The 24,638-nt window shown below is 44.3% G+C and overlaps 3 protein-coding genes across 3 annotated transcripts in view; 2 read left to right on the forward strand and 1 right to left on the reverse strand.

Moving 5' to 3' along the window:
- LOC123768447 (uncharacterized) overlaps positions 1-24,638 on the forward strand; it is a 487,820-nt gene that overhangs the window by 289,519 nt on the left and 173,663 nt on the right. The gene's annotated exons all lie outside the window — the stretch shown is intronic.
- On the reverse strand, positions 4,274-13,739 carry LOC123768490 (uncharacterized). The gene is made up of 5 exons (XM_045759094.2): positions 13,586-13,739; positions 11,635-11,757; positions 9,110-9,270; positions 8,252-8,400; positions 4,274-6,739 (listed from the first exon to the last, which is right to left on the reverse strand). The coding sequence occupies exons 2-5, from the start codon at positions 11,681-11,683 to the stop codon at positions 6,652-6,654; spliced, it is 447 nt and encodes a 148-aa protein (XP_045615050.1). The 5' UTR covers positions 11,684-11,757; positions 13,586-13,739; the 3' UTR covers positions 4,274-6,651.
- On the forward strand, positions 16,690-23,520 carry LOC138349621 (uncharacterized). Its single transcript, XM_069316968.1, has 4 exons — positions 16,690-16,992; positions 18,304-18,359; positions 19,070-19,140; positions 22,409-23,520. Exons 2-4 carry the CDS (start codon positions 18,320-18,322, stop codon positions 23,414-23,416), a joined length of 1,119 nt encoding a protein of 372 aa, XP_069173069.1. The 5' UTR covers positions 16,690-16,992; positions 18,304-18,319; the 3' UTR covers positions 23,417-23,520.

Raw genomic sequence — 24,638 nt, forward strand, 5'->3', positions numbered from 1 at the left:
GTCAACCCATTCAAGTGTTACACCATTAATTTGTAGTTCTTCATTTGCTCCCCGCTTGTGATGAGAGTTTGCTTTTGTCTTGTTTGTGGAGAGAGTGAAACCGAGCTCAATACATTTCCTTCCAAAGAGTTCAGTAGACTCTTTCTTCTTCTTCTTGAGAATAGGTGCAGTTTGCATGAAGGGGTAACCCTCCCGATGACTGCACCAGGACAGATGTAAGGAGACGCGTTGATGGTAAAGAGGAGAAGAAAGTCAAAAGCGGTAGACGTGATGGGCCGTAGAGAGAGGAGTGGCGACGAAAACAGAGGCGAACGTCAGAGGGAGACTCCCCGCACCGGGGGGCGGGGCGTCATGGTCACGGTGGCAGCTGATCCAGGCACGGCGTAGCGGTGCGCGCAAGACGGGAACTAATATTTCTCCGGAAACTTACGGTACGGAAAGCGCAAGCGGTACGCTTCCCAAACCACCCACAGGTCGGCGGGCAGCCGGCCATCAGGCTGTACCCTCGGCTGAGACATCCTATCCGGCACCCTATAAACAAACTCTTTCTTTGACGACACCCAGATGGTTGACGAGCACCACGGGATCGGAAGCACCCGGGCATCCCGATAAGGGCCCAACTCCGGACCCTCACAGGGCACGACCCCAGCAGACGGGACTAGGCAACCCCCAGACCGGGGCAAGGAAGGAGGGGGAACTGCAGGCGCGGCAGCGACCCCACCACAGGGCACAGGAGCCGAGGCTCCCTGGCGCACATCTTTCCGCAACTTCACGACGAGGTCCCGACCATCAGGGACAACCCCCCACTGCGGGGACCCAACAGCAGGAGACGCAGGAGGGGGGACACAGGGAGCAACGTCGGAGCCCCTCACAGCACCATCATCCTCGGCGGGGGACGCCAGCTGAGCACCATACTCCCCCACCTCCTCCCAAGGCACACCACGAAGGGGGGAGACACTCCGAGCCCGCCGCGAACGCTTCGAGACAGGCCGCACCACACCACGCCCAGCAGGCCCCGCCGCAGGCACAGCCTCCACCGTCATATCCACACAGGCCACACCCGCACCGTCCGAAGAGTCCACAGAGGCCACATCACCCACACTGTCTACATCATCCACGGAAATAGCCTCAGAACACCGACGCGCGCGCTTCTGCAAAGGAATGGGAAGAGCAGAACTACAGGAGGCAACACACTCAGGCACGGCAGGCACCTCACCACGAAGCACCCCCTCCAAAACGGCAGAACCCGCGTCCCCGGGAGCCGGTAACACATCCACAGGCGGGGGCGGAACATGAACCTCCACCGGGACACCTTTCACTACACACAGCTCAGGCGACAGCCCGACACCCTCACACACCGGCGGAACAACCCCAGGGGCCACAGCTGGCACTAGACGTGTCGCACAGGCCGGAGAGCCCTCCTCAACAGGCGGAGCCGCAGACAGGCAGGCAGGCGCCTCAGGCACAGCACCTACACCGTCCGAACGCAACAGGGGCGGAAAATCCTCCGCACGAAGAACATGCACACGACCAGTCGCTCCCACGTCGCACGCAGCAGCCAGATGACCCTCGTGACCACACCGATAACAGGTGCGCGGTTGACCCCGGTACTGGCAGCGGAGCGTGTATCCCAACACGGACATCGACGACGGTACACTACCCTTCAGCGACATCGTCAGGGTGCGGGAGCCGTCAAGCATACCAACACAGTGCCCGGCAACGACCTTGTTCCAACGAACACTCAACACTGTCCCAAACCGTTCGAAACAGGAGGTTAAAAAGTCGTCCTGAAATTCGAAGGGGGCACCATGCACCGTCACAGACGTCAAGGTGACACTAAGATTCACTACCTTAACTGAGCCAGCTGAATCAGGGAGAGGGTAAACACGCCCCTCACACCGCTCGAGAAACGCCTGAAAGGCAGCCTGGAGGCGGAACTTGACCACAGCACGGTGGCCCTGAAGCAGCTGGACGCCCACCAGGTCAGACAGCTGCACATGCAGCACGTCTACTAGGGCGACACCAACCAATGGATGGTTCACCGGCACCGTAAACGCCAGACCAGCTGACAGCGTCCTCTGCAATGGAGGGCGAAACGTCCCCATGGCGAAGCAAACGTCACCCCGTCAGTGGCAAACCACCACCAGCAGGGCAAACAAGCGATCACCCAACGTAAACACTAGCCAGTGCGGAGAGACCTCAGGAACGTCCGACCCGGCCGGCGGTCACCACCCGAGACTCTTTAATTTTCCCCAAGGTGGGAGCTTGTATTAGGACATCATCTGCATATCCCACTTGTTGTGTTCCTTCCGGGAAATAAAAAAAAAAAAAGCGGGTAAAAAAAAAAAAAAAAAAAAACTTGGAGTCTTTGTGAGCCGCAGGCCGGGTTCTGCCCCCTTACCGGCTGTGTCTTCGTCCACACTTGTCTTGCAGATGTTTCCCTTCCAATAGAGCTAGTGAAGTCAAGCCATGGGGCTGGTTGGGAGGTAGAGTGGGTGGTTGGTGTGATAGGAGGGGGATGGGGGGGGGTAGTTGAGATGCAGTGGAGAGGACTGGTTCTGAGGCAGGGGGGGGGGAGGGAAGGGGGGGGAGGCGCCGTGGACAGGAATAGAGGTTTTGATGGATTTATTATTAATAATAATAATAGTAAAATAAATACCCTTGAACAAAACAACATGTGTGGAAGTATCGGAGTGTGTATATATAAATGCTACACAGTATTCATCTATAGACATCCAGTTATGGTGAAACACATGTGAAGAACCTCTCACACACTCACAGCTCCCTGACAAGAAGGAGCCAGCTTAGCTTAGCTGCCAACACCCACACATCGTGTCAGCAAGGCGGACAGCCCGCCTGCTTTCATACCTCTCACTGTATTTCCCACTTCTATACTTCCCATCACCTATGCCTCTCCATCCTCTTTACTCCTCCCCCCCCCAAACAAAAAATAAGCGGGTGGGTTTATGGGAGGGGGAAGAAGTGGATAGGCCTCAGGGGAGCGGTGCCAGGCTACACCATTTCCTCCCCAGGCTACAGTCACTGGACCACCCTGGGCTACATTCCCCCCCCCCCCTGGTCACTGGTCCACCTGTGGCCTGAGTCGATATTCGTTTTGGTCCCTGCCAATTAGGCCTCTTGCTGCAGTGCCGGTTCCATGCCTGGTGGGGTTGCTGGCAATTGACACACTTGGGTGTTACAGGGTTATTAACACTAAGCTTATCCAGACATAGTTTAGTGTCGTGAGAGCCGCTACAACACCCACACCTAGTTCTCTGATCACATTGCCAGGTTCTGTGGTCCCACCGTTGACAGTTGCCACATAAGGATGGGCTGCCAATATATCGGTCCACTCTACAAGGCCTTATGCCTGGTAATGCAATAACAGGGGGCAATTCTCCCTCCCACATAGTGATTGCATGATTTTTTGGCACTCTCCCAGGTCCCGTGTTGCGCTTGACCCCGGATGATCTGGGAAAAAGGGGGGAATGGGGGAGAGGATGAGGGGATGGGGGTAGTTAGGGAGGGTGGGGAGGAAGAGGGAATGGCGGGGAGGACGAGGGGACATAGGAGTGAGGATAACGATGGGTTGTTTGTGATATTATATATTAAATATATATATATTATATATATATACATATATATATATATATATATATATATATATATATATATATATATATATATATATATACAATCTTTGGACAACACCCACCAGTGGGACTCGAACCCAGAAAGCACAACTACCTTCCAGTAGCTGGCATAACTAGTATGCTTTAACCCACTACGCCATCAGACCTTACAAATAGAAGTAGATATATATACTATATATATATATATATATATATATATATATATATATATATATACATATATATATATACATACACATATATATATATATATATATATATGTATATATATATATACATATATATATATATATATATATATACATACATATATATATATATATATGTATATATATATATATATATATATATATATATATATATATATACATATATATATATACTATATATATATACTATATATATATACTATATATATATATAAATTCTTCAAGGCACCGTATGGGCCAATAGGCCCTCTGCAGTTACTTCCATTCTCATGTACCCATCTCACCCAAAACCAATAAAAAGCAAGAGTTATGTCAAATACATATAAATTATATATGTGCAGGTGTATATATATGTACAGGTGTACATACAAGTGTAGATTTTTGCCTGAGGGAGTAAATCACAGTCTTAAAGAGGTATATAGTGAGTTTAATGATGAACTACACTGAAGGGCAACTGTTGTCGTGTGCGTCCGGTCACAACACTGCTCAACAACCTTCACAACACTAGGAAGATCTCTACAACACATTACGTGTATGATACACAAGATAATTTGCAAATTATTATCTTAAATTATATTGAGGCAGCGTGCTATAACACAATATAAAGTATGTTTTGTTATTAGTGAATTGTCTCTAATATTGCAACTACAGAACACGAGAACCTCACTCGTGTGTGTGCTTGCGAGGGTTGAGCTCTGGCTCTTTGGTCCCACCTCTGAACTCTCAGATGAACTGGTGTACAGAATTCAGGAGCCTATTGTGCTCTATCAAGTCTACATTTGAAATTGTGTATGAAGTCTGCCTCCACCACATCTACTCCACATGTGGAGTGTGTGTGTATGTACCGTATGCTCATGTGCACACACACCACTTTACCCGTGTCCAAGCGTTGCTACACATGTACACACATACTGGTACACATGTGTACCAGTACTAATATACACACTATACTAATGCGAGTATACTGGTTCTACTTCTCAGGCTCAACAAGCCATGAATGTCTTAAATAATTGTTTTATACACCCACCCTATACACTACTCACCTATACACTACTCACCTATACACTACTCACTCCCTGAGCAACTAGTTACAGTTTCTGAATAATTCCTACCAAAGTTACTCTGATAATGAACAAATCCACAAGAGCCGTGGCGAGGGTTCGAACCTACGTCCTAGAGGATCCCAGACGCGCCCTAATAGACGGTACCACAACCTCTGCCAAGCTTGCTAAGCCTTAACATAATGGAATGTGTTTTGCAAGACTTTATTTTCTTCTGATGATATACGTATAAGGGGGAACCTTTGACAAACCGCCGGCTTCCTGTTCTCATCGAGGCCACAAGGTAAATTCAGGTAAATGCTATCATCCCAGGGAGTAACACTAATGATAACACACAGTCATGATAACACAGTTATCTAATATATCACAATCAATCTTATAGGCAAATAGATATAATTATATTGAGTAAATATTTGTAATTCCTCCTCATAATGAAGCTAATGAGTCCTCGTAGCCGAGCTGACATCGCTCTGGGTTCGTAGCTCTAAGGCACCGGGTTCGATTCCTTTTCGAGGCAATAACAATTGGGCAATTTCTATCGTCTGATGCCTCTGTTCATCTAGTAGTAAATATGTACCTGGGACTTACCCAGCTGCTGCGTCTAGGAAGTGTGTGTGTGCGTACATACACAAGAATTAAACACACACATTCTTACCAGAGTAAAATTGAAGATTTCTACAAGTAATATTATGGCTGTATGACAAACATTATCTCAACCAATGTGAATTATTTAACTTATATTATTATAAGTTATTATTATTATATAAGCTATTATAACTTAACTTATATCATTTAACTTGTGTTCCTTAACGAGGAACATTCAACCCTAAATAATTATAAGTAACTTAGAATAAAACACTTCAAAAAGTCCTAAAATTAGATATATCATTATATTATAACATAGTTACCCCTAAAAATTAGAAACACTAAAGAATGGTATACAATATAATGACAAACTATTTTAACATATATTAAACAGTATTCAACAGTAAGATAACACTGTCTTCAAAGATGATAGCACCGTAAGGCTCAGCCAAGACTGTGTCCTAAGGTGCGACACTTTCTCAATTGTTTCTTTATATATATACAAGAGTTGTTACATTCTTGTACAACCACCAGCACGCATAGCGTTCCAGGCAGGTCCTTAATCCTAATTTTCCCCCAGAATACGACCCACCTTGAGGTGCTTCCGGGGCTTAGCGTCCCCGCGGCCCGGTCGTCGACCAGCCCTCCCTCGACGACCCGCCAAATCGTTTAACAACCAGGTACCCATTCACTGCTGGGTGAATAGAGGCTATACAGTTAATGATTAGCGCCCAGTCAATCTTCCTCGGACAGGATACGAACCTAGGCCCTTGCGAAACACCAGACGAGGGTGTTACCATTCCGCCACAGAGACTGTAAGCTTCAACTAAGTTCCCAAATATAGTTTCCTAACATAGTTGCCTAATATAATTCCTTAACATACCACATTAGGGAAACATGAAGGGCATATTGTATTGTTCAAAATCCCAGGAGCTACGTCCAGTCTTGCCCACCACAACGCGTTATAACTCTAATAACCTTTTATTGATAAATATCATTGCAGTAGAATGTGGAAAATTAGTTGGTAATATTATCAATGGTGTGGCGGTGACGGGTGAGGTGTGGCTCTAGGGAGGCGCTGACAGGTGAGGTGTGACCCTGATGAGGCGCTGACAGGCGAGTTAAGGCGCTGACAGGTGAGGTCTAGCGAGCCACCTCACACTCCAGGTCAGCGAGGTCTGGGTCGTGTGACGTAGGCTTCTTCCCCTCAGGCATCATCTTCACTTCCTCACTGTCAACAACAGGAAACCCACAGTAAGAACAACAGATTACCCACACCAGCCAATTTACCCTGAAACGATCTCCCAGGTGAGGCATTTAGACACGATGTGGCAGATACAGGAGAAACAGGTTAAGGGTTTGCTATCTTGGAGCGAGACTAGGGGGATAGTGTTAACAAGTTGACCAGACCACACACTAGAAGGTGAAGGGACGACGACGTTTCGGTCCGTCCTGGACCATTCTCAAGTCGATTGAGAATGGTCCAATCCCACGTTGAATGACTATCGACTTGAGAATGGTCCAGGACGGACCGAAACGTCGTCGTCCCTTCACCTTCTAGTGTGTGGTCTGGTCAACTTACTTTAGCCACGTTATTGTGACTCCTCGCCTGCATAGTGTTAACAAAATGAAAAATCACAAAGAAATCACAATGGAATGGTGTATCAATGAGAAATTTGTTTTGAGACAATGGGATGACTAGAACAAGCGTGCTGGTGATTCTCAGACACCTTGTTAAACCCACTCGGTCACGATAGGATGAAACTCGATCGACCTGGAACTCTACTGAATTCATTGGGAATTCGGGAGGCCCCCAACGGGAGTCCAACGGTAATTGTTAGTGTCGGTCTGCGTACACTCTGACGTGCGGGTAATGGTGTTAACTCTAACGACCGAGCTATTCAGTAGCCTTAATAAGGAAAAATTCCAGAAACAACATCCTGCTGCCAAGTGTGGATAACAATTTTAAAGTGTTTTTCTTACGGGTGACTTTAATTTTCGTGGAATTAACTAGATTAACAAAATAGGAAATATTGATGTATAAGATTTCTTTTAGAATTAGTTAACGATTGCTTTCTTCAGATGACAAGCACAGTAATATTATGGTTAGCAACGGGAACAAACTCGTTATTTCCATCTGTGGCGGAGGAAATGATGTAAGACGAGTTAGCAGCGAGGCATTAATGCCCTAATGACGAGGTTTAGGACAGCTAACGAATCAGAAGCAAGGGGAAGATTCTGATCATCATGTGACATTCTTCCATGAGAGGAAGTTGGGCATGAGTGGCTGTCTGGACCACCGGGAGTCAATTGCCGACTAGACAAATATCGCAAACCAAATGCAATATCATTAACTGGTAACTGGGAACATTTGAATGGAAGGAATGATATGTGTGGTGAGGAGTTAGTCTGTCTAGGGCTGGGGTTGTTGTCTTTTGCCAGTTGTTTGCAATCTGTGGTTAGAAGGTCTTCTTTGAGTTTAAACTGGTAGTTGATAGTGGTATGGGAACGGATTTGGGGCAAGGAGGTAATGTGTTAGTGGGGACAAAGTTTAGACAAAAGAAACAAGGCTAGAGATGGGCTAGAGATGTTATATATATATATATATATATATATATATATATATATATATATATATATATATATATATAACCCTGGGTGGACAGGGTACAGAACATTGTCCACCCAGCTATTAGGGCCCCCTATATACATATATTGTGTGTATCAAAAGATGGTCACTCACAGAGTATCGTCGTCTTCAAGCTCTTTCTGATCGTTTTCGGGTGTCTTGGCCTTCTTCTTGCTCCCACACCAGTTACCGTCATGTCTGCAGTACCACATGAGGGCGCCCATCACCAGGATCAGCCCCGCCAGCGTCCCCCACAGCTGCGCCTGCGCCACCAACCACGGGACTTCAAGATGCATTTTTATTTCTAGTCTGACGCGACGCTTTAATGCGTTTCCTAATAACTTATTATATTTTCAAAGACTTTAGTTTACACACACAACTGTAGCCTGAAAACACTAAACAGAGTTTTATTTTACTTCTGGGTTGACCTTTTGTTGAATTCTCTGAATGTCTCTTGCAAATTGTCTATATACCTGGTCATACAAGTATTTGTGTGCATGTCTGATAACATACTACTTGTGTAAAGGAAAAAATGGATATGTTTATCTCTCAGAATGTTTGGTAATTTGTTTATTGTTTGTGATGTGTGTATATATGTATGGACACGTTGTACTGAACGGGGTGAGAATAGCTTGAGCTACCTCATTCCTTTGTATGTATTTTACCTCAATAAACTTATTTCAATTTCAATTTCAATGATGGGGCTTCGTCAGACACCTCACTCACCTTAATGTGGGTGAGGTGTTTGCCGAAAACATGTTTGACTACATGAAAAAGTGCTAAGAGAGCAGATACACAAAACTTTGAAACATTTCACACTCAAAACCCAGTCAACAAAGCCTATTAAGAACATATAATATATATTTATTTTCAGTTTGAATTCTTTGTCGTCAGTATGTTAGACAGGAGATAAAAGTTTTGGGTGTTACAGACATTATTTGGCCAGGAGAGAGGAGCCTTGGGAGCACTGACCTGACCAACGACAGCTTCTGAAGTAGGCTTCTCGCTACAGCAGGTGGGGACGCCGTTCTCTTGGCAACACTTCTGCTCCGACGTGCAGGTGTAGATGTTGTTGGGGTCCAGCTTGCTGCCTGACGGGTTAGCGTAGCACTCTATCTTACCCTTTTCCTCAGCTGAGACAAAGGTGGTAATTAGGAAGTGTTTTCACACACACACACACACACACACACACGGGACCAAAGAGCCAGAGCTCAACCCCCGCAAGCACAATTAGGTGAGTACACTACACAAACGATCTACCAGAAGGAATGCAGAATTATATGAACATGTTTGCGGATGACGCTAAGATACTGGGGAAGACAGGAGACGCAGACCATTGTAATGCCCTTCAAATTGATCTAGATAAAATAAGTTCTTGGAGTATGTCACTTTCCAACTTCAGATTTGCTTTTAATTATATAGATGGTGAAATACTACAGAAACTGTTCATGACTTTTGTGAGACCAAAATTGAAATATGCAGCAGTTTTTTTTTTTCTACCACAGACGTGGCCACACATTTACAATGCTAACCAACATATATACATTTTCTTCTGTCCTCCATGGACAGGGTTAGAGAAGTGTTAAACATATAGTTCAAGGGTATATTGAACACTCAACCACAGAAGGTGACAGCAGTTGTATGGCGCCCGTGTCTCAAGCACCACATAAATTATGTGTTATATGGTGTTTATTAATTCCGCTAGAATTTACCTACTTAAAATTATCTGTTAGATTAAGGACCTGCCCGAAACGCTGCGCGTACTAGTGGCTTTACAAGATTGTAAATACTATGCTATGTATTCTCACAAACCCAATGTACCTTTTTGTATATAAATAAATAAATAAACTGAAAAAGGAGCAGCAGCAGTATGTTACAAAATAGCTTCCGGAACTGAAACACAAGAGTTGCGAGGACAGACTAGAGGCGTTAAGCATGCAACACTAGAATATAGAAGAAAAAGAGATATGATCACTACTTACAAAATAATAACAGGCATCGAAAAAATTTACAAAGAAGAATTCCTGAAATCAGCAATTTCACGAGCAAGAGGACACACAGATTCTAGCTAAGGAAACAAAGGTGCTGAAAAAATATTTGAAAGTTTTCTTTTGTAAATAGTGATAGACAGTTGGAACAAGTTAATTGAGAAGATGGAGGCCAAAACCTTCAGAAATTTCAAAGCGTTATATGACAAAGAGTACTGGGTAGACGGGACACCACGAGCGTAGCTCTCAATAATCCTGTGACTACACTTAGGTAATCGATGATAAACAGCAGGAATTATAAAGTAACAAATTATGATTTCACGTGATTTTGACCAGTAAAGCTTGCAGGGGCTGCCTGGACACAACTAATCTGTTAAATGGGCCCCCTGGCTGGGGGAGATAGTTGTTATGTAAGTCAGTAATTCAGCTGTAAGCAGCCAGTAGGTTATTTCAGTTAATTTGTACTCAGTAAAGTGTATTACAAGAAATAAGATATTTGGTAAATAAGGTTATGTACGACGTGTGGACACGTTGCCACAGTGGGGACAACCTGTCCTCTCAGAAATAGTCTTAAATTACGTCCGAATTTGGCCGTTTGTCCGTATGGCCGAAAATGGACGTAATTTGTAAATTAAAAATAATTGAAAATAAATTTTTTGATTTTTTTTCCCAAAACAAATGCAAGCTAAGGGTCCTCTGGTAGGTTAGGAGGGCAGGAAGTTCTCCTAAGGTTTCAAAACGTCATGCAAACCGATAATTGAAAGTTTCCTCTCCTAACCTAACAGCCTAAGCCAGAGGACCCAAAACAGAAAACGGGGTGGAAGGGGGAAGATAGTTTAATTTCAGCTGCGTCTGGCTGGTTATGGTTGAGGGTTCTTGCTAAGGGACGGATCCTTTTATCGTTCACATAACTCCTTACCCCGTTTCGTGCTGGCCACTAAGCTCTACCTTCCATTATTATATGATAGCAATTCCAGGGACACAAATGTGTAGTATTATTTAAAGTATCATTCAGAACATTCAGAATGGAGAACATTCATGTTCGTTACTGGGGGAATGTTCTTGGACTGTTCTTCACCTACAGTGTTTTGGGTGCACCTTAGCAAACATAAAAAAACACTGACATTTTCTATGTTATGTTCAGTAAGATTAAGTTTATAATGTCGGTAATTACATCTATTTTAAATACCCTGTGTCGCAGGCACAAGAGAACACCATCAAGTTCATGTTTATTGAGACAAGAAAGAAATACATCTCAAAGGGATAGAGTAGCTTAGGCTATTTCTACCCCACAAAGGACATCATCCCTTGGAGGTACTTCCCTGGGGGTCGGGCCTCACCCCTTGTCCCTGGGGGACCTGTTAGAATAGCTTTTGGTACTTAATTGGGGCCCTATGACACAGCAGAGTGGAGTGTAGACTGGTAGTGTAGGTACCCACAGTACGGGTGTAATACTACATCTTGCCCCATTCAGACTCGGCGTGACAGACACACGTACACATGACTCACCCTGTACAATGCTGAGGCCAAGCAAGACGAGAGCAATTATGTGTGTCATGATGGTGGTGGTAACGGTGTCCCAGCAGTGCCAACAGTGCCGTGGAGGCGGCAGCGTCACTCGCAACAACACCTCTACCAAGTAATAATGAACAATGGGCGATAGTTACATGCATAAAGTAAAGTAAAGTGCTGACAAGCAGGGGCCAGATTCACGAAGCAGTTATGCAAGTACTGAGGAAAGTTGTCGTTCTGACTATCGTTGTGGCGGCTACGTCGGGAGTTTGTATATAATTAGTTGGTCACTACTACACAACCCTCGATATAAACCTAAAATGTATATATATACACTCTGGCTGCCTTCTCCCCAATACAATGAATTATTATTATTAATTATATACATGTTAGGCCTATATCAAAGTCCCCTCCCCCCCCCCCCCCGCTACAGTCTGCAGCCTCACGAGAAGCTGACTAACTCTTGAGAAGCTTTACTTATTGCTAGGTGAAGAGAGGCATTAGGTGATAGTAAATGCTTCCAGACATTCTTGTCCCACCCATGATCATCACCTACTCTCATATTTCAAGTTTCCCCAACGTTTATTTACTCAATAACTACTGGAAGATTTATCATCTTGCTATAATAAATCTAATTAAAATTTCATAAAAAGACATATTTATTACAAATTACAAGCAGTAGAAACTTGTATATATAGTTAACATGAAGGACTTCTTGATGGGACTCACCAACAGAAATGTTTTATTTAATATTAAATTATTATTTATCTCAAAATTTCCAGTCTGAGGGTTGTGTAGTAGTGACCAACTCGTTATATACAGTTTACGTAACACTAAGACTGGTCTGGAGGCGCCGTAGCCCGAGGCGCTGGTCTTAGGAAGATTGGTGGTCTTAAATGCCTTCCTGACTTCCGACGTAGCCGCCACGACGATGATAAGAACGACAACTTTCTGAAGTACTTGCATAACTGCTTCGTGAATCTGGCCCCAGGTTACTGGTGCACTTGTAGTATATTAAAGTATACAATAGGACTAACTACGTTATACAATAGCACTAACGTAGTATATTAAAGTATACACTAGCACTAACTACGTTATACAATAGCACTAACGTAGTATATTAAAGTATACACTAGCACTAACGTAGTATACAGAGACCTTAATCACATTAACGTGACACTAAGAAATCATGGCTCCTACGGATTTTTCTCATTAACGAAGTATGTTAAAGTATATAAAAGCATTAACGAAGTATATTAAAGTATATAAAAGCATTAACGAAGTATATTAAAGTATATAAAAGCATTAACGAAGTATATTAAAGTATATAAAAGCATTAACGAAGTATATTAAAGTATATAAAAGCATTAACGAATTATACTTGAGAATATAAAAGTATTAACATAGCATATTAAAGTATATAAAAACGTTATCTACTAAACTACTTAAAATTAAAAATTTTTAATAATGGTTTTAATGACAAATATGTTTTATATGTTGCATATGCGTTTATCTGGGTCATGATACAGTCATGTTGAGGTGCCATGATACATACATGAGTGTATTAGAGGCAAGATATACACACGTGTATATCGATCATTGCTAATAAATACCTTGGACACAATGTCACAACCTATTCTCCTAAAAATACACATACGCGCCAAGCTTGAATGGTCCTCATGGCTACATGCATCAGAAAACTCTTGACCTCCGAGTCTCCGTGTTCGAATCCTTCAGGGGGTTACGAGGTTTCTGGTGCATGTTGGCTTAGGGGACCATTCAAGCTTTTTTTTGGATTTGTGTTACTCACGTGGCCCCAAAAAGCGAAGTGATTCGATGATATATCTGTATCCTAAAATTGACCTCCGAGTGCTGTCGGGTATTGGGTTAAAAGTCTCATGCAATGCCCGATTCGAATATACAGTATAGTTAGGTAGGTGATATATACCTGTGTTGGTGAAGCAGAGAGATGGCTGTGATGGGACAACAGGTGTGTGAGTGTGTAGGTCCCAGTCAGGTGTGGAGTGTCCTTCCCACCTCGCTAGAGAGATTGCAACAATCAATGTTGCCCACCTGAGTGATCTGGCCGACTGTGTTCACTCACCACATGCATGATACCTTCCACCAATCACCTCGTTAACCGAACAATCCAGTCATCACAAATATATTCAACTCCCCTTTACGTATTGATATGTTCTACGCTTCTATTTATGGGCTTAACGTATGGCACGGATAGATATATTTTTTATGAAAATATACGGAAAAAGTACGTTAAAATCCGGTACAGCGTTTGTTTATCCGAAACCATGGTGAGTTGTCTAGGTATCCGAACACAACCGGACGGGATGCCATCCTCGCCCCTCCGTAAGCAGGCCGCATGGGTGAGAATTGTTTGCTGCTAATGAAGAGTTTTATTTGCTGATTAATACACTTTTTAATAAATGATGTGTATTTCGTTGTTAATATATTTTATGATGTATACGTTCACCATATCTCTGCTGTATGTATAATATGCCTGTATATATGTATGGATGTATGATAGCGTACAAACATGTTTGAATGTACATATACATGTTTGAATGTACATATTTGGTCGTGTCTAGTAACTAGAGGCGCCAAACCTACAAAATTTATTAAAATAATAATTTTTTCAAAGAATACAATTTGAAGAGTGCTATCTTGTTTAATTTAATGAATAAGATGCAATTTATTTTTTTATTTAAACCAAAATTAACTTGCCAGCCTGACCTAATTTTCTATGGTGATTTTTTCTTATACTGCCTAAGATAAGGCAAAGATTCAGTTGATATCTTTTACTGCCTAAGATAAGGCAAAGATTCAGTTGATATCTTTTACTGCCTAAGATAAGGCAAAGATTCAGTTGATTTCTTATACTGCCTAAGATAAGGCAAAGATTCAGTTGATATCTTTTACTGCCTAAGATAAGGCAAAGATTCAGTTGATATCTTTTACTGCCTAAGATAAGGCAAAGATTCAGTTGATATCTTTTAAGAATCATCACTATGTTGCCTCAGAACACACTTTTCATCATTAAACAACATCTGCCAATCTTTCATCCATTTCCAAGCCTATTTGGCTAATCTTGAGGTGATTTATGTCTTATTCTTTGTTAATTCATGCAATCAATATCATATGTTAATTAATATTATTAAGGGCAAACTAATGTTAAAATAATTATTTGAATATATAACAAATTTCTTTGTTAATTAATCTCTTGTTACTGACAGTTATTTTTAGTCCAAATAGACAGATAAATATTCTTTTCATTAACGTGGTAGATCACAGTATACAATAGCATTATCGTATATTAAAGTATATAATAGCACTAACGTCGTATATTAAAGTATACAATGGGCTCTTTTTTTTGGAGTGCTTTTGGCGTGGAAAAGTGCCAGTGTGTGATGATGTGGTGTTAGGGTGATGTGGTGGTGTTAGTGTGGTGATGTGGTGGTGTTAATGTGATGATGTGGTGGTGGTGTTAGTGTGTTACTTCATGTCCCAGAGTGTGAAGATGTGTCCTGGCAAGTAACATTGTCACTCTCCAGTAGCAGGAACATTAAAAGATCCTACGTTCAGTATCATCATACTGGCGTTCAACACAGCCAAACAAACCAGGGGCCAGATTCACGAAAGAACTTACGCAAGCAGTTACGAATGTGTACATCTTTCCTCAATCTTTGACGGCTTTGGTTACATTTATTAAACAGTTTACAAGCATGAAAACTTGCCAATCAACTGTTGTTATTGTTATAAACAGTCTCCTGGTGCTTCGGAGCTCATTAACTGTTTAATAATTGTAAACAAAGCCGCCAAAGATTGAGGAAAGATGTTCAGATTCGTAAGTGCTTGCGTAAGTGCTTTCGTGAATCTGGCCCCAGGCTCAGACCAACTGCCGCAGATCTCAAAAATTCCGAATTTCCTCATATATAAACAATGGGTTTTGTACATATTTAGGCCTAAGTAAGATTTGGTTTGTTGTGCCCATTGGAAATTATTTGTATATAGAGTCCATGACTTCCTGGAATTACACATTATCTTTGTTATAAGACATTATCGTCTAGGTAATAGCCCGTTCTCATTAACAAGGACCAAATGCTCGTTAATCCCGCTGATAATCCCGTTGTTTATGAAGGAAAGCGCTTTACACACGAATCACCACTGATGACATTCGAACATTTCTCGAACAGTGCTTCGCTGATGACCTCTGTTCGACTCCCAACTCTGGAAATGCTTCACCTTTCGTACTACACATATACATAATTGCCAACAGAAGCTAAACATCTAACCTAAGCAACGCTTAAATATGCGCAATATTACAATATATATAATAATATTAATTTACATTTGAGATAACTATTATTTTGAACACCCAGTACATCAACATTGATAAATGCATCTTTGGGTTGACCACTGGATGGACGAACACTGCCTAGGGATGGGTTGCAAAATACCAACTAATTCTTCTTAAATTTGTGATAGCCTAGCTTACCTAGTCTAGCATACCTAATCCAGCACGTGGGATCTGTGTACAACTAGCAAGCTACTCAAGCTAGAAGCTCTTCCAGCTGCATTGATACCAGATGTACTAGAGTAAGTGTTGTTGGCTAACATTACCACTTAATTATCCTAAAGTTAACATGTGTTATAGCACAGTTAACGATTACCTCGATATAATGTTCTATAATTTGCCAAATAATAGGAAAATATACATCATACATGAAAATGTAAATATTTGTTTTAGGAGCGTATCCCCCCATCAGTTCTCCAGTCGCTTTCTGCTTCCATTAAAGCAACACTTGAACAATAATTATCTAACACACGTAATATTTCTCAGTGTTGAAATGACTGAGGTAAACAGTAAGGTGATTTATCGCAAGTGTCCGGTGGCCTTCAATTACGTGACGTCGAAATAAAGGTTTCTGTTATATCATGAGTTTATTTATGTTATTGTTATTGAACTTATATAATTGTTACTTAACAATAACTTATTGTTATTGTACTTTTGTCTGCTGGATGTGTATATATGTACCTTTTTTGTGACGATTTTCATTTTAGTCCATATATATATACGGTATTTTGTTATAATAGAGGTGATTAACAGTGAGGGAAAATACAATAGTGAGGGCTCCCAGGGGGTGAGCGGCCCCCGTTTTCGAAGAGGGAGGGTGACAGTCAGTCTACTTGAGGCAGGCCTGGCTGCTATACCTCCTCGCCTGGACGCTATACCCTCCCTGCTATACCCGCGCCGCTATACCTGGATGCTATACCATCCAGACGCCGCCGCTGTCTGGATGCTATACCCTCGACATCTGGACCAACTAACCAATTACGGAGGTAATTAATGAGCGAGGTGTGTGATAGGGTTGGTGGGCGAGGCTAGGCCAGTGGTGTTGCAGATTTAGTGACTAAAGTTGCTACCTAATATAGCCTATTGTGGCAGATGGAGCAACACGAAGCAAGATTCATAAAGTAATTGAGGAATTAAAACATTTTGTTATATACAGTTATGTTTACAAGTGGTTCGTAGTGTGACGATGGCGTTCTCAATGCCTCGAAGACTAATTTTGGCTTAAAACGTAATTCTGACGGATTTTAGAATTAAAATGTGCAGGTGAAGGCGTATGTGTTGTTGTTGCTATATAGACGACAGTAAATCGCTAGATTTAGTGGTCAGCAGTATAGATTTACCTCAAAAGAATTGTAGTAGCCATTGCCGTTGCAAGACTATAAGCCTCTGCTGTTGCAAACGTCGCACCGACTGATCACACGAACCGCTCAAGCGCCGGGGCCTGTCCAGGGGGGGAGGGATATACACGCCTTGTTAACTGCATCATCGATTGTTCCGCCACTCGGGTCGTTGGAAGCACTGCTGCTCCACACCGGTGTTGACACCTCACACTGATGGGATCAGAACACCTTGTATCTTAGGTTCTGGTTGGAGCATGGTTCTGTTTTGTTATTTAACACCCGACCTACACCTGTTGTATTATTAGACACCCGACATAGTAATATTGTTGAATATTACTACATAATTATCAGGTCCTGCATTACAATACAATATTATATTGTAGATTGCTGCATATTTGTAATTATTTAACATTTATGTTTGATCTTTAGTAGTTTAGGCTAGGGACGTGCTGGAACTGGTTCCAGATGCTATGGAGATTGGAAGCATATTTTACATAACATTTAATAAGACAAAATCCGCAGTGCTGTACAAGTTATAGATGGTGAGTAGAACTGAGTACTGGCCTGGTACTCAGCTAGGCCAGAGTACCTAGAGACTAGGTACTCTGTCCTGGCTGATATATTGAGTCGTAGTTGTCGTCGTGGACACGTGATGTCGTCACCAGTGGTTCGTGGTGCAAATTATCAGTAACAAACTTGGTTATAAACTCTGTACTTCATTAATTTTGTTTGGTTGTAGCATATCAGAGCCTCGTTAGGTGGTCGTTATCATTGTGACAGTGTAGTTTGCATTCAATAATATTGTGAGGAAATACATTTACTACAACAATGATATTGAATGGACATATTACACGTGGAAGGGTATTATTGCCGAGTTAAATGCGAAACTTGCGGGATGTTCAGTGATGTAAATTACGGATCCATTGTTTACCAGCGGTTGATTGTCTTGTTTTGCAGAGAGGAACGGAGCAATATGAAGTCAGATGAGAGGAACCCGTATAAGCAGCCGACAGGTAAGAATTGCTTCATACTTAACTGCTTTTCTTTATCCTCAAAAATTCAGATGTATATTATACTTTTAAGTGGTATATTAAATCTTGCATAATCAGAGCAAGTATACATGTCTTGAGTGTGTTATAGAGAAAGTTGGGGAGCCCCGGGTCAGGCCGGGGAGTGGGAGGATGTGCCTGGCAGATTATTCAGTCATTCATTCATATACAAGAAGGTACAATGGGTTGTTAAGGGGTTACAAGTACTGGTTGGGTCTTACCACGTGGCCAGCAGGCGTAGTGTGTCCTACAGATACTGAAGGTGCTTAAAACTGTTGTAAACTATATCTAGCTTTGAACAGTGTCTTGTAGTGCCGCCCCGCTCCCCCCCTCTCCCCGCTCCCCCCCCCGCCCCGCTCCCCCCCCCCCCCGCCCCGCTCCCCCCCCCCCCGCCCCGCTCCCCCCCCCCCCCCGCCCCGCTCCCCCCCCCCCGCCCCGCTTCCCCCCCCCGCCCCGCTCCCCCCCCCCGCTCCCCCCCCCGCTCCCCCCTCTCCCCCCCCCCGCCCCGCTCCCCCCTCTCTCCCCCACCCCTCCCCCATAATAACCCATAACATACGGAACAGTTAGGGGTTGTGACCAAAATGGTGTATATTTATTGTTCAACTTTTTATTCACATTTGTAATATAACGAAACTTTTGGTGGTGTTAAGCGGCGGTACTCTGGTGTCCTACAGCTGGTGCTGGCGTACAGGTGGCCCTGCGCCCTCCGCCCTTGTTAGAGAGGTTCCAGCACTTCAGGAAGAAGGTGAGGCTTTACAGTGCGTTAAAACTCAAGTGAAATGTTATATTTGCACACAGAAATCACAATTGCGTGATGTATCAAATGAACAAGCCCTCGAGGGCCGTGACGCAGGTTCGAATCCTCGTCACGGCTCTTGTGGATTTGTTCGTTTTATTTGCAGGAATACAGCTCCCTTAAAATAGACAAACATTTTATATGTGAACTTTAATAGTGGCAAATAGTGATTTTTTTTTATATAGAGGTGTGTGGGGTGTGTGTACTCGCCTAGTTGTGCTTGCGGGGGTTGAACTTACGCTCCTTGGTCTTGCCTCTCAACTGTCAATCAACAGGTGTACAGATTCTTGAGCCTACTGGGCTCTATCATATCTACACTTGAAACTGTGTATGGAGTCAGCCTCCACCACATCACTGCCTAATGCATTCTATCTGTTAACTACTGACACACAAAAAAATCTACTGTCTCTGACTTGTTTGGGCACTCAATTTACACCTGTGTCCCCTAGTGCGTGTGCCCCTTGTGTTACATAAACCTGTCTACCCTATCCGTTCCTTTGAGAATCTTGCATGTGGTGATCATGTCCCCCTAACTCTCCTGTCTTCCAGCAACGTGAAATTTAATTCCCGTAATCTCTCCTCATAGTTCATGCCCCTCAGTTCGGGTACTAGTCTGGTGGCAAACCTTTGAACCTTTTCCAGTTTAGTCTTATGCTTGCCGAGATGCCTTACTCAGGTCGTGGTGGCCTGCCTGCGTCTGTTAGGTGTTCGGGTTCTGGCCTACCTCAACGACTGGCTGGTTTGGGCTTACAGCCAGTCCGCGTGTCTGCTTGCCAGAGATTTGGTTCTTTCCCAGGTTCAGGTTCCTAGTGAACTGGCGGAAGTCCCATTTTCTTCCTCCTCAGGTTCGGTCTTGGGTGGGTCTTGTGTGGGACGCTTGGACCGCTTCCTTGTCTCTTCCTCCGGCGGCTCTGCTTCACCTGCGTTCCCGCCTTCGTCTATTCCTGAGGGGCTCCCGAGTCATGCGGTGGTTGCTTGAGTGTATATGCGGGAGCCTGAACTTTACCATGATGGTCTACCCGCCAAGTCGGGTGTGACTTTGTCGGCTGTTCTGGTTCCTTCGGGGACATCCCTTCTGCCTCTCTCACGACCGCGGGGTTTGGCCTCCAAGGGCTTTGCGTCAGTTGCTGCATAAGCTTCCTCTTTGGGTTTTTCAGGATTCAGTGCCTTCTCGCCTACTCGAGCCCTCGCTCGATGTGTTCACGGACGCAGCATCTCTTAGCTAGTCATGCTCGTGCTTTAGGGAGTTATGTCCACTCATTTGCCTTTCGGTAACAATATTTTCACCAGAATAGGGGTTTGATTTGGGGCGCCTATCTTTCTGGGTGCCAGATGGCAGACATAGACTGCTCCCAACCACACGGAGGTTTCTATAGGCCATTGCTCCTCGTGCCTCTCCGCCGGGTGCGGGGATCGAACCCCGGTCCCTAGGTCCACGAGTCTAGAGCGCTGTCCACTCGGCCACTCAGCCCCTGTGTGTGTGTGTGTGTGTGTACTCACCTAGTTGTGTTTGCGGGGGTTGAGCTCTGGCTCATTGGTCCCGCCTCTCAACCGTCAATCAACAGGTGTACAGATTCCTGAGCCTATCGGGCTCTGTCATATCTACACTTGAAACTGTGTATGGAGTCAGCCTCCACCACATCACCCCCTAATGCATTCCATTTGTCAACCACTCTGACACTAAAAAAGTTCTTTCTAATATCTCTGTGGCTCATTTGGGCACTCAGTTTCCACCTGTGTCCCCTTGTGCGTGTTCCCCTTGTGTTAAATAGACTGTCTTTATTTACCCTATCAATTCCCTTCAGAATCTTGAATGTGGTGATCATGTCCCCCCTAACTCTTCTGTCTTCCAGCGAAGTGAGGTTTAATTCCCGTAGTCTCTCCTCGTAGCTCATACCTCTCAGCTCGGGTACTAGTCTGGTGGCAAACCTTTGAACCTTTTCCAGTTTAGTCTTATCCTTGACTAGATATGGACTCCATGCTGGGGCTGCATACTCCAGGATTGGCCTGACATATGTGGTATACAAAGTTCTGAATGATTCTTTACACAAATTTCTGAATGCCGTTCGTATGTTGGCCAGACTGGCATATGCCGCTGATGTTATCCGCTTGATATGTGCTGCAGGAGACAGGTCTGGCGTGATATCAACCCCCAAGTCTTTTTCCTTCTCTGACTCCTGAAGAATTTCCTCTCCCAGATGATACCTTGTATCTGGCCTCCTGCTCCCTACACCTATCTTCATTACATTACATTTGGTTGGGTTAAACTCTAACAACCATTTGTTCGACCATTCCTTCAGCTTGTCTAGGTCTCCTTGAAGCCTCAAACAGTCCTCTTCTGTTTTAATCCTTCTCATAATTTTAGCATCGTCCGCAAACATTGAGAGAAATGAATCGATACCCTCCGGGAGATCATTTACATATATCAGAAACAAGATAGGACCGAGTACAGAGCCCTGTGGGACTCCACTGGTGACTTCACGCCAATCGGAGGTCTCACCCCTCACCGTAACTCTCTGCTTCCTATTGCTTAGATACTCCCTTATCCACTGGAGCACCTTACCAGCTACACCTGCCTGTCTCTCCAGCTTATGTACCAGCCTCTTATGCGGTACTGTGTCAAAGGCTTTCCGACAATCCAAGAAAATGCAGTCCGCCCAGCCCTCTCTTTCTTGCTTAATCTGTGTCACCTGATCGTAGAATTCTATCAAGCCTGTAAGGCAAGATTTAACCTCCCTGAACCCATGTTGGCGATTTGTCACGAAGTCCCTTCTCTCCAGATGTGTTACCAGGTTTTTTCTCACGATCTTCTCCATCACCTTGCATGGTATACAAGTCAAGGACACTGGCCTGTAGTTCAGTGCCTCTTGTCTGTCGCCCTTTTTGTATATTGGGACCACATTCGCCGTCTTCCATATTTCTGGAAGGTCTCCCGTCTCTAGTGACTTACTATACACTATGGAGAGTGGCAAGCAAAGTGCCTCTGCACACTCTTTCAGTACCCATGGTGAGATCCCATCTGGACCAACAGCCTTTCTAACATCCAGATCCAGCAGGTGTCTCTTGACCTCCTCTCTCGTAATTTCGAACTCCTCCAAGGCCGCCTGGTTTATCTCCCAGCGTCAGTGTGACAGGGAGGGTGGGTGTGTATGAGAGGGGAAGTGTGAGAGTGAGTGAATAAATGGTTAGATAGCAATAACTCTTTGCCTTATTTCAGGAATTGTTCACGGATCTGTGTGTTGTCTATGGCTGTGAGAAGCACCTGATCCACTCGGCTATGCTTGCCGCATCTTCTCAACCCATTTGCCGTCTTCTTGAAGAAGCCCAAACTAATCGTAAGGAGTACAAGTGGGTCGAGGAAATTTCCAGTTGTCCTGACACTGACGCAACAAATGATAGATATAAAATGAACAAAGGAGGCAGCGAAGTTCAAGAAGCTGGTCTTTATACACCGAGACTTTCAAATCCTTGTTCTTCAAACCTCTCAGGAGAAATGGGTGTTACTAATAGTGAAAATAATTGCAGTAAAAGAAGCCATGTTTTATCTGTGCCCATCAGGAAGAGCCGAGATTGTATGACACTCACTTTATCAGATGTTGACAGTGGTGTCCGGACGTTGTCAGTTGAAGGAGTTGAACCACGTGTGATGAATCACATCATTCAGTATGTGTACTGGGAGGAATTCATCATCTCTAGTGTACATGTCCACGATTTCGTGTCGATAGCAAGGAGTTTGGAGTTGCAAGGGTGTGAGTCAGTGTGTGCAAGTCTGCAGTATGCCATCCCTGGGGAAGTGCGGTGTCTTGGCAAACATGATCACTGGATAACTTCCGACTCAACCTTAACTGCCATCGGCGAGTCTCGGGTTTATGGTGCCACGATAAAGACCGGGTCAACTACCCAGGATGATTTTAGCCACAGTGTTGGTGAAGTTGACCATGGCCACAGTGTTGGTGAAGTTGACCATGGCTTCAGTGTTGGTGAAGTTGACCATGGCTTCAGTGTTGGTGAAGTTGACCATGGCTTCAGTGTTGGTGAAGTTGACCATGGCTTCAGTGTTGGTGAAGTTGACCATGGCTTCAGTGTTGGTGAAGTTGACCATGGCTTCAGTGTTGGTGAAGTTGACCATGGCTTCAGTGTTGGGGGAGTTGACCATGGCCACAGTGTTGGGGGAGTTGACCATGGCCACAGTGTTGGAGTTGACCATGGCCATCAGTGTAGGTGAAGTTGACCATGGCCTCAGTGTAGGTGAAGTTGACCATGGCCTCAGTGTAGGTGAAGTTGACCATGGCCTCAGTGTAGGTGAAGTTGACCATGGCCTCAGTGTAGGTGAAGTTGACCATGGCCTCAGTGTAGGTGAAGTTGACCATGGCCTCAGTGTAGGTGAAGTTGACCATGGCCTCAGTGTAGGTGAAGTTGACCATGGCCTCAGTGTAGGTGAAGTTGACCATGGCCTCAGTGTAGGTGAAGTTGACCATGGCCTCAGTGTAGATGAAGTTGACCATGGCCTCAGTGTAGGTGAAGTTGACCATGGCCACAGTGTTGGTGAAGTTGACCATGGCCACAGTGTTGGTGAAGTTGACCATGGCCACAGTGTTGGTGAAGTTGACCATGGCCACAGTGTTGGAGTTGACCATGGCCACAGTGTTGGAGTTGACCATGGCCTCAGTGTAGGTGAAGTTGACCATGGCCTCAGTGTAGGTGAAGTTGACCATGGCCTCAGTGTAGGTGAAGTTGACCATGGCCTCAGTGTAGGTGAAGTTGACCATGGCCTCAGTGTAGGTGAAGTTGACCATGGCCTCAGTGTAGGTGAAGTTGACCATGGCCTCAGTGTAGATGAAGTTGACCATGGCCTCAGTGTAGGTGAAGTTGACCATGGCCACAGTGTTGGTGAAGTTGACCATGGCCACAGTGTTGGTGAAGTTGACCATGGCCACAGTGTTGGTGAAGTTGACCATGGCCACAGTGTTGGTGAAGTTGACCATGGCCACAGTGTTGGTGAAGTTGACCATGGCCACAGTGTTGGTGAAGTTGACCATGGTCACAGTGTTGGTGAAGTTGACCATGGCCTCAGTGTTGAAGTTGACCATGGCCACTGTGTTGGTGAAGTTGACCATGGCCACAGTGTTGGTGAAGTTGACCATGGCCACAGTGTTGGTGAAGTTGACCATGGCCACTGTGTTGGTGAAGTTGACCATGGCCTCAGTGTTGGTGAAGTTGACCATGGCCTCAGTGTTGGTGAAGTTGACCATGGCCTCAGTGTTGGTGAAGTTGACCATGGCCTCAGTGTTGGTGAAGTTGACCATGGCCTCAGTGTTGGTGAAGTTGACCATGGCCTCAGTGTTGGTGAAGTTGACCATGGCCTCAGTGTTGGTGAAGTTGACCATGGCCTCAGTGTTGAAGTTGACCATGGCCTCAGTGTTGAAGTTGACCATGGCCTCAGTGTT

The sequence above is a fragment of the Procambarus clarkii genome, chromosome 86 (assembly GCF_040958095.1).
Source record: "Procambarus clarkii isolate CNS0578487 chromosome 86, FALCON_Pclarkii_2.0, whole genome shotgun sequence".
Taxonomy (NCBI): Eukaryota; Metazoa; Arthropoda; class Malacostraca; order Decapoda; family Cambaridae; genus Procambarus; species Procambarus clarkii.